This window comes from Lepisma saccharinum, chromosome 19 (genome assembly GCF_977018435.1).
Source record: "Lepisma saccharinum chromosome 19, izLepSacc3.1, whole genome shotgun sequence".
NCBI lineage: Eukaryota > Metazoa > Arthropoda > Insecta > Zygentoma > Lepismatidae > Lepisma > Lepisma saccharinum.
This window is the reverse complement of record NC_139247.1, coordinates 44,607,980-44,619,783: the sequence shown is the minus strand read 5'-3', so window position 1 is coordinate 44,619,783 and position 11,804 is coordinate 44,607,980. Positions and strand designations below refer to the sequence as shown.

At 36.0% G+C, this 11,804-nt stretch overlaps 1 protein-coding gene across 2 annotated transcripts in view; it reads right to left on the bottom strand.

Moving 5' to 3' along the window:
• Window positions 1-93: 93 nt before the first annotated feature.
• The window catches only part of LOC146002845 (uncharacterized), a 38,137-nt gene continuing 26,426 nt past the window's right edge, over window positions 94-11,804 (bottom strand). The window contains exon 5 of one of the 2 annotated variants that reach the window (XR_014443762.1): window positions 94-204. Coding sequence is in view for 1 of the 2 variants with exons in the window: in XM_083140826.1 (XP_082996952.1) it covers window positions 129-204 (76 nt within the window). In the remaining variant the exon portion in view is untranslated. The remainder of the gene's footprint in view (window positions 205-11,804) is intronic. The other variant, XM_083140826.1, reaches the window with a different exon arrangement.

Genomic DNA, 11,804 nt, shown 5'->3' with positions numbered 1-11,804 from the left:
TTTCAAGTTTCACTATCATTCAGTATCTTTTGATAAATCTGCCTTTATTCCCTGCTTCCATCCAAGCACTCTGACAAACTTTTGTTATTGATGTTGTGACTAGTAAGTTGTACCAATGCAAAAAGAGTTCACATAAATATGAAGCCATTTTGATTATATGGAAGTTGCTTCTTAATGTCCATCCTAAACACGTTACTGAAGATTCTACAAAGAAAAGAAATGACAATAGTTGATTAGTGAAGATAAAATACATGCAAATACAGCAAAATGTTACTAATTACTACGTAAAACACAACTTGAAGTGCAAAAACAAGCAATCCATTTTCCACTACAGTGACAAAGCAATAGTGCCAACCATCATGTTTACGACAATTATCGTCCTTGAAAGAGTCAGTGAGATATATTTTTCATTCAAAATACTGATTTAAAATCAGTTTATTAAAAATGAAATATTCTCATGAAAAATATGTTGATATATAAACATAAATAATCCTACCGAATTTTATTTGTGCATAGTTGTAATCATTAATTTGGGTAACACCCTAATTGCAATACTCATATATCAAATTTGAATTAATAGGTACATAGGTACATTATTCTAAGTAATTGAAGTTACACTGGTACCAAAATTATCGAATAACGGGAATCATCATAATAATTAATAGAATCTATTTTTCAGTAAATGCAGCTATCATGCTAGGAGATTCCTTTGAATATACATATGATTGTTTTAAAAAAATTTTATGAAAAGTAGCAAAGTAGCAAGTAGCCCAAAGGATTAGCGTAGCGAGCTTCTTTTTAGCAAATGTGGCTGTAGCGGTGACAAAGCCACATTTTGGAAGAGTACTTGTAGCTGTAGAGAAGCTACTTATAAAATGTAGCATTCTGATCACTGCTGGCAATGCCCATGGGCACGAACACATTGAGTCAAGGGAAGTGATGGAATACGCAAATGTGTATGAAAGTAAATGCAGAACATGTGATAAATGTCACTAAAGATGCCATAAGAAACTTAGAGGAGAGATTTCATGTGAATTTAGGTGACATCATGGAGAAGAATCCAAGGAGACCTCGAGGTCTCATATATGCCCAGGTGGCATAGTGGTAATGTTGTTGACTTGTAATCAAGGCGTTCCAGGTTCGATACTACGTGGAGGTACATGGCAAAGTGGATTGGATCGCACTTTAAACTGCATGTCCAGTTCCGATTAGCCTTTCTGTGCATAAAGTGGACTTAAAACAACAATTCAACAACAAATCCAACGACCAAGAACTGACCTCAGAGAACAAATGATAGCAACAGATTTCTTGATTCAGGATTTAAAGCTAATGATGCACAAAAACGATGTTTAAAAAAATGACCCAAATTAGGTGGATCTAAAACCTTAAAATGAATTGAAATAAAGGTGACATAGAACAGCGGGCAGAAATATTTAGAAGAAAATAAATGTGCCCAAACCATCAATAAAGTTTCTCACTTTTTCATTGGCATTTACCTCAGAAGCAAACTATGACCATCACAGATAATATATAATAGACAGGAAAATTAGGAGAGAGATGGTTAGAGTACCCTACAAACCAGAAGAAATGGTCTAGCACTATTCCTGTAGCTTTGTGAGTTGTTTGAAGGAGGAAACCAATGCATGCAACTGGGACTTAATGGCTCGATACCTGTTAAAACTAAGACTGAGTTGAATCAATCAGTCCTCTTACAAGTCGTTACATGAAAACTGTAACAAATTCAAAGTAGAATTATTTCTATTGTAGTTTAAGGTTGTCACAAGCATATAAACATCCTGCATTGCAACTGTGCAATCCAAATACAGGACTTGTGCTGGTTCAAGTCTCCTGGGGAGAAGAATAACAGCTTTTCTCCTGAGATTTCAGCCTGTGTATGGAACCGATGGTGACACACAATGGTGGGGAAATTGGGGAGCTCCGAATGAGTAGCATAACACAGTCATACAAACCTACAACAACAACTGGGGGTTTGTTGTTCTGACCTGACCACACATCACCCCATAACTGGTTGGTAGACCTTGGCCCTCAAGAGATGTTGCACCATGGGTTCTTTATTTACTTACATGCATATGAAAACAATTGTTGTTGTAACGTCGTTGTAACGTTTCATGAGAACACACACTCCATTCATCAGATATTTATTTTAAGTTTGATTAATATTACAGTTATTACAATGAAATAAATGTAAGAAAAAGAAGAAGTTATACAATGAAACTTGTCAATAATGCTACATGACAAGATTCATTGTCAATAATGCTACATGTGGCCGCGGTGGCTCAGTCGGTAACGCGTCTGACTACCATGCTAAAGGTCCCGGGTTCGATCCCTGGCCGGTTCAAATCCGGGAACTTTTCTAACGTTGGAAGCGGCCCCGGCGTCCACCCAGCATCGAATAACATGGGTACCCGGGGGAAACCCTGGGGGGTAAAGGCAGTCAGGGGTGTGGTGCTGATCACATCACCCCCACTCACGACCGGATCAAGAAAGTGTGGGGCATTACCCCCCACACCCCCTATATGCACAGGGGAACACTTTACCTTTTTTTTTTTTTTTTTTACAATAATGCTACATTGTTGGAACAGAACAACTTAAATGTGAAACAAGCATGAGGGCTGAGAATATGTTCAAATAATTAAGATATTTTGAAAGACAAAGAAAAACTTTTCAAGATAGCGAAGAAAAATATTTTTAACACTAACAGAATAAACCAAATTAAAAATAAAGTTACAAGAAAAGTGGGTAAGGACAGGCAACCTGTTGCAAAGAAATGCATCTGTCTTCCATTCCACAACAGTATTTCACATAAATTTTTTTAAAAAAATTAGATCTAACTTTAAAATTGGTTTTAAATCATCAAGAAATTTGGAATGTACATTTAATAAATATAAAATAAGTGCCAGATGTGGAATCCACACAAATATAAGCATGTAATATCATTTGTTCATGTTCAAAAGATTATGTAGGACAAACATCAAGAAAAATGGCAATAAGATGGCATGAACATAACTTAGACATTACAAAATTTAAGATCCAAAAACAGGTGTGTTAGGTCACATCATCAAAGAGAAGCACATGATTAAAAAGAGAAAGGTTTTGCAAGGAGTAATGAGATACATGGATTTCAATGCGTGGGAAGTTTATTTCATTGCAGAAGAAAAATGGAAGAAATTAAATAACAAAAATGGCAATGTAGAGTCATTATCGAGTTTTCTTTATCACAAGTGCTGTAAGCCACCATCTTCGAAATTCAATCCAACAGAAGTGATTAAAAATCTTTGAAAAAAGATGATGATTTTGAATTACTTGATGATATTTGGGATCCACAACTAAAATTCGATAAAATCTTCAAATAAAGTAATAGTAGTAGTATGATAAAAAAAATATTAAAAAATTGCTTCTTTCACAGTTAAGTCGATATGCAGTGGCGTAGCAAGATATCACGAGGCACTGGGCAAGATTAGAATGCGAGGCCCAATCCATCTTTACAAATTTGAAATCTCAATGTGAATCGATACAAAATCTTCAGGGATACGTCAGCAATAATAACAATAAATTACTGACCAAAATGATATTTAATAATTTCATTCACCCTAAAAATGTCTTTCTCAGTTTTCCGTGAGCTGAAATCTGAGGAAGGAAACTCCTCGAGTTGAAAAAAACTGGAACAAGCTACAGTCTACAATGCACTATGCTGTGGAGCTCCAGAACCACAGATATGCCAAGAGGTCCCTGGTTCAATGACCAAAGGAGGCACAAGTGGTTCAAATTCACGTTTACACTGTGCATCCTGTGATTAGCCTAACTGTGCATAAAGTGGACTTCAAACCAAGATAAAAAAAAAAAAAAAAAAAAAAAACATATCCTGGGACTATGCATTAAACATTCTTTAACTATGAATTTGCTGGAATTATTTATTAGTGGAACTGGATTCAAACTGCATCAACTTCGAAGTCCTTCCTTCAATTTCATCTTTAACCCTTATCCGGGCAACAAGTGTCTATAAGACACTATAGCTTATATTTTTTATGACATACTCCAAATGGTACTTTCTGCAACCATGCTATTTTTGACTTTGTTTGGCTGTCTCTTTATTCGTCTATCACACCATTTGATTTGATTTGAATAAGAAGGACAGGCGTAAAAAAATATTTTCCATGTCACTTACATAAACCGGCAAGCAATGTCTGTCAGACACAGTGAACAATTTGCATGTAATTGTGCATTCCTGACATTTTGTTTGGTGCTTTTTATTTGTATTTTTTTTATCAAATTAGCTAATTTGCTTAATTCTTTCAAAGCAGACATCAAGCTACCCTGCTGGTTCTGATAAAAGGAGATGTCACTTCTACCCTTATGGGAAAAGTTGTACACAGTACCAGTGTTGCAGCAAATGTAACCAGTCTGTGTGCAATTAACATAGTGAAGCAACTCGCCTGTGCAAAATGTGTAAAACAGTTTAACATACCACAAGTAACAACAAGTGTCCTTTTTAATATTCATGTGTCAATCATGCATATAGTTATTGCAGGATTATATTCATTCGAAGATATATAAACAAAAGTTGTAATGTTACTTGAATAAGTATTAACAAATATTTAATGAATAAAAAATATATAGTATTAAACAAGCCAGCACTTAAAAGTATTACTAACGCTAAAATTCAAAGAATCTTGAAAGAATACATCTTCCATGAGAGCAGTTAAACAATTTCTTCTTACTGCATTATACCTTACTGTATTTTATATCCAATGCTGCAAAAAGAATGACAACGATGATGGATAAAATAATTATTAACGTGACAACGATTAGGTTAAGCATAATTTACTCCCAGTTTCCACAGCGAAAGAACACTTAAAATCTTTCAATAGAAGGAAAAGATCCATTTAAACAATGCAGTGTCTATCAGTCACTCCTTGCCCGAATACGTTACAAACATAGCATGCCCGGACAAGGGTTAAGTCTCCGAGATTGTTTATTATAAAAGAGGGGAAGGGATCCTGAAGTAAGCCCACCTCCACACGCATACATTCGAGGGTATGCGCTTATTTTCCTGATGCATTAAAATATACTAGGACGTCAGTTGCATGAATTTAACGGTTCCCCTGCAATTTAATTTATCTTATTTATTGAAACAATGTACATGATAAAATAACATACACATATTAAATGAAAAATATTGCATGGTACTTGATTTATAATATTATATTTGCTTATTTTTGCTGTTCTGAGCTCGAGAACAATATGAAGTACCTCATGAGTGAGCTGATTGATGACTGAATAGTATGTGTGAGGTCTTATATTATTTTCATTCTATAATTATTGGTCATTAAACTTAAAATAAAAATTGCTATTGTGTCAGCAAATACAGTGTTATCAGAACGGGTATTTGGTTTTGAAGCGAGTTTTCATTTCCCTTATTCTGGAGTCCAGAACAGGTTCTTATTGTACTATGAGGGTATGACTTCTTTACCTAAGTGTTTTCTTTGCCTATGAAGAAATGCCAGCATGTTTCCCTCTAGCTTTAGACATTTCACAGAGTCGCAGATACTCTAGAATTTAAGGTATCCTTTATCAAGACATACTAATCTTATGAGCCTCACTTGGGGCAATGGCTGAAACGTGCTCACCAGTAGCTATAAGCAACCTATCTTGTCTTCACTTTTGGAAATTACCTTTGCCCCAAGTCCACATATTCAGAAGGTTGTCTCCACTTTCACTCTGTTCATTTCTGTCAAAGAGAGGTAACCATAGGTTTCCAGGTCAATTATTAAATGACCACTGCAAGTGCTTGAAGGAAACGTGGTTCTCTTGGGAATATGCATGTACCATTTTAATATGTGCAAAGAGATTAATTCTTGCAAAAACGAAATGATTCCATTAAACGATTTTTAGTTTGGTGATGAAAAGACAATTTGTGAATATTCAATGTGATCCATCTCACTTCATACTGGACTCATGGCAGTAACGTATCAGGTACTGCTGCCACACCAATACACTTCAGCTGTGATCCACAAAGGCAATATCCCCTAAAACCTGAATCACACGGAACTGGATATCCAGTAGGAATGCCCTAGTTGGTGCTGGACTGGCTACCCATATGCTAGTTTCCACCTATCATGATACTTGTTACACCGTACTTGTCAATAGTCTTTTGTTCCCATAAGACATTGCACAGAGCAGACAATCTCTGTAAAGATGGACGAGCAATTTGAAGAATGTTGTAGGGTAGGAGAATTACTACTTCGTGCTTTTATTAAAAATTAAAAAGGAAAAGTATGGACTAGAGATTGGCTCGAAAAAATATGGTAATCAATGCATACCGAACAAGCTTTTTAATTAACTTGGGTATGCATATTCATACATGAGATTCACAGGATTCATTCATTAAAAAAAATCAAACATTTAATTTATTGCACTTGTAATAATAAGGATTTTCATTTTCGGCTAATCATATTTGTCACGTACACATCTCATTGCTTTGCATTAATACCTAATTATTAATGAACTGAACACGAATGCACTGCACGTCATCTCTTTGTTTTTTTTTGTTTTGTTTTTTATCAAGAAACTAACAAAAACAGCCAACAGTCGGAAACCACAGACAAAAAACTCCCTTTGCAAACTCATAGATTATCTTCACATGACCAAACTTTGCTCTGATTGGCTGTTCCACAGAATCCAGTCAAGGAAAGCCAGTAGCAATTAGAACATGTCCTATTCCTCCAAACCAGTCAAGCAGCCAGCCAGGCAGCCATCACATCTGGGCAGATAGCCAGTTCAGCGCCAACAACTGGGCATCCAGTTCCGTGTGATTCGGCCTTAAGATGAATTTTTCTACCAGTGAAGGAAATACTTGATATTCAACATCCAGAACAGAAACAATTAAATGTTAAACCAGGAACAGACAGTTTACTTTGGAACGTTTATTTCTCAATGAGATTTGGTTTCATTTCGCTTCCCATCATGTACCCGGGGCGAATATTAAGAGACATCTTCAGTATCATCAGATGCATGCAAAACTTTATTCTTATAATCTAGGTTGTTTCTATAGCACATTTTAAAAAAGACTTACCTCCTCCATCTCAGGACACAAGCAATGTCCATGATGCACCATTAGGTAAAGCGAAAGTAAATTGATAATTTTTTGTAAAAAGTTTATCGAATCAATTAATATGATTTAAAATTGCAAACATTTCACAAAAATTTAAATGATACATCGTGCCATGTTCTTACAATGACTAATGGCACTAACATGGTTTTAACATCAAGATAAAAAATCAACTACATTGAGATATTACAAGCTACCTAATATCACCAAAAATGTCTAAAAGAATTAAATACATCCAGAGGGGTGTCAATCATCCATTACTAACTCAGTTGTAAATTTCCTTCAAGAATTGTCATGCGTGACAGACTTGGAATTTTTTATCCTGGGTGTGGTCTCTGTAATGATATAGTGGGGTCAAGTTGTGATTGCACGCGATATTTAATCTGGAAGCGGCTGCGCGGCAATCGCAACTTCACGATAAGATTGAATACCCACACTATATATCACAAATTACAATTTGAGTCGCACTTCTCGCACGACAATGCAGGAGTCAACAGGCAAAATCGACGAGAAGTGCAAGACGAAGCCCTGTAAGAAAATGCACACGCCAATATATGTAAATGTACATGTAAAGTCAAAGGGTCCAGCAATGAATAACACGCCGTGCCTTCTTCATTGCGTTAGTTTGTCCTCGTAAATCCGTATCTTATTCACCCTCCTTATCGTATATGTCTACGATTATCAAAATGGTACATTTGGCTTCAAATTATAATTGCCTCGTAACGTGTATTTCATATATATATATTGACTTACTTACTATAGTTTATAGGTAAGGTAAAACTACAACTTATGTTTGTCAATTATCAACAACAAAATGCATTACTCAATTAACATATATGTATTTCGTAAACAACAAGCAACTCGTAAAAGAGTACAGAATTAACAAGGTTGGTATAAGTCAAATTGCAAGTTCACAAGGACGACGTGCGTCCACGTCAAAAATTCCTAACACGTCCTGCGTGTATATTTAAATTCATATCAGTTAATCAAACACCATTAACAATACGTAACAAGTACGGGTACGTGTCTTTAACCTGATCCAATTAAACAATATGCATTAGACAATTAGACAATACCTTTCAACTATCTTCCAGACGTGTTAAATACACTGCAAGTCTTCATTTATATTGTCACGCTAATTTACTTTATGATAATCGTTTTTCCCATTCATTAATATTATCCCAATTCTCCCGACTTTTAATGCTACCGTTTAAAAATGGAAAGGTGTAAATGGAACAATGGTCCCGAATTGACTAAAGGAGGGGTGGAAGGTTCGTAGATTTTCTTTTTGTAAGCAATGAACTTTAACCACGAGCCTTGGGCAATCAGACCAAAACGTCAAACGTGGGTTGAAGAATTACGTTACAAGATCGACGAAATGCAATTAATACGTTCGTCCACTCAAAAGGGGAGTACACAATTGTTAAGAGATCATTGACATCCACAATAAATCTTTAGCGACCAAAATAGTATTTTGAATCCATGGTCAAGCTAAAGTTATGCAATTCAGTTCTCGCTAATTTGGTCAATAGTTTTTCTGAGTTCACTTAGTACATTCACTGCACCCAAAAAAGGGCGACACAAACAAAGGGGGGGGGGAATAAGAGTACAAAAAAAAAGTTTTTTTTTTGAATGGCACCTTATGCGTGATAAAAAGGGCAAAGGGGGAGGGGGCGACTTGGAACGTTGGCACGATGTTATTAAGTCCCTATAGCACAGCAGAGAGTTTTACGTACCTAAACCAACAGTGTTCATCCTCTATAGCCATGTAATGCAGCACTCCGATTATTGTCCTTATTCTCTTAGTAGTGGCCCATTTCATGAGTGACACACAAGGAAGGCTTCCGTCCACCAAGGCAGCATGCTAGGTACGCCTCTCGCCGGCCAAGTAGAGCCAAAGGGTTGTTGCCGTTCCGTTCCAGTCGATAGAAGCGACTCTGAAGCACTGCTGAGGTTTTACGCACAGCCCGCTTGTACCGAGTCTGCCGCTAGAGGCAGCACCGGTAGAGCTATCGAGGACAACGGCCTCTGATGGCCGAAAATTGAACTATGGATGTTTACGTCAAATTTTCAGTTTATGTAATGTTTATAATATGTGGATATTAAAAACGTTACATCTCACTTTGAACCAATACCGATAACGATGCCTTTACTCTCACCGATACCTACAGATACCAATGACGATACCGATAAATTTCTAGTGTGTTTCAAAAATCTTGCAACCTAAACTTTGAAAATTTATATCATGAAAACCATACGAGATATTTACATCCGGGTTTCTGCATTATCCATTGAGATATTCTGCAATGTTTGACATTATCATTTCACTTCATTCAGAAAAATATATAAATTAATAACTGGCGAAAGGTAGCATGAAAATTTTTCCAGAAAGCCACTTTTCGATGACAATAATGTACATGAAACTATCGAAAGGTCATAATTTGACGTGTGATGACTGATGCCATGCCATATCTATCTGTCACTTGCGACCAATATTAATCATGTGCAGCATTTGATGGATTTATGACAGGCGGTTAAGTGAAAAAGTACCATTTTAAGTACCATTGACCTAGATTCAGCGACTGGGAACGTTGTGCAAGCTGTTCGGAGCTCTGCTGCTATCTGCGTACCTGCAATCGACAAGGAAGTCATGCAATGCATCGTGACTACAGATTAGTTCGCAATTTGCAATTATAGCAACCTGCACATCCATTAAAAAATTATAGTGGCAATACGTAGTCCCTTCCAAGACAGGTAACATGTTGTGCATAAACTACAGCAACGCAAAGAAACATGTACGTTAAAAATACGTAGTATTTTGAAAAATTTGTGAACCGTGCAGTGAGTGAATTTTGACTTATTGAGCAATGTCATGTGCCCTTTTCTTCGAGTGCACATTTCTCTTAACGATTGGAGAAATCTTGAACTGTTTAAAATTGAAAGTTAAAACGTGCACGAAACTTTACATAGCTTTGTTCCCATGAACTGTAAACTGTTACTAAGTGTCAAGTCATGCAACATGTGCACATTATATCTTTTATGTTAACGCTACGCACATTCAAAAGCCAAACAAGTTTATTTAAAAACTTCTATAAATCGTAAAGTGAAGCAAAATGTTCAAAGATGTGATCTAATCAAATCTTACAAACTCGCGGAAAAATCACCTAAAAATGCAATGCAACTTCAACACGGTTGAAGCGCGTAAAATTTCAATTCTTGCGTTAGGCAAACTATCCTTGTACTGAAATACCAATCGATTACTCCCTGTCCTTCTAGTAGCATTAATGAGTACGTAGCAGTAAGGGTGTTTATGAGAAACATTAAAGTATTTATAGAAATCTCAAGGCATGCTTAGGTTTTTTAAGCGAACGGCACTAACAATATTAATGTTCTAGTCTACTTGCCTGGTAAACAGGTTGAAGCTTTATTGTACATTTTGATTGTCTGTGGACGTTGTAAATAAATTGAGTCCGCTATACCAAGTGTTAGTTTCTTGTGAAAAGTTTAACTAAAAATAGAGTACAAAGATATTGAACTATTGTTATTTATAAAAATCTGAAAAATGAGTCTATAGACTTCTTCGTGTTAAGTTTGTCAAAAACCTTGTTAATAATTGTATGTTTAATTGAACACATGAATAAAACGGGCATCTTGTTAATTGAAAAACGAGACCGTTCTTGAAAACAAAATGAAAACTCCTGCATCGATCAGGTAGTTGGTGCTGGGCTTAACTTGCATGTTTAGTTGTAATATTCTAAATGGTATTAAAACTTGTGACACAAGCCACGACAATAACATCAACTTCAGTGTTGTACGTGGCACTTGCGTCCCTACTTGCTTGTGTAAATAAGAACATACTTTTCAGCGAATGCTTTTGTTTGGTCTACGTCACGTTGAGTGTTAGTAAAAGGAAACACTTTAATAACCCTTGCATACCACCTTTTGAGAATAGTACCAAAATTATATGTCGTGAGTACACTTGTGTGTTCGCGCTTTCTTTACGAAAGGGTAGAGAAACTTTTGCTAGCCCCCCCCCCCCTCTATGATGCTATTTTGTCATGATTTCCTGAAAATTTCAAATAACTTGGGTTCTTACGTCTGATAGCATTGTCCGATTTCAATAACATTGAAAATCTTCACTTAAGGGGAAAAACTTTAATTAAAAAAATGCTTTTTTTAAATATCTAAACTAACGGTATTTTTGTTATTCGATTATGCCATACAATAATATGAATATTAATGAATAAACAGAACTGAAAAATGTTTGGCATGTTAAATACCGTTACGTGGTGCTAATTAAGCGGTCGACATCCTCAACCGGCCATGGGACATGGGTGAAGCCAGGGGTACCATAAGATCCTCTCAAGGGTCCAATTTCTGTAAAATCATGATTTAGATTTTCACATAAATGTATGGCCAATATTTAGGAACATGTGCTTATGTCCACTGACCAAATGTCCACCTGCTAATGTTGCCAGATAAGGTGATATGTCCCTAAAATTGCACTTTTTCACTCAACCGATATAATCGCCAGTCACAAATCCATCAAATGCTGCACATGACCTATATTGGTTGCAAATGGCAGATTGATATGGCATCATTCGTCAGACATCAAATTATGACCTTTCGATAATTTTATACATTATTGTCATCGAAAAGTGACTTTCTGGAAAAT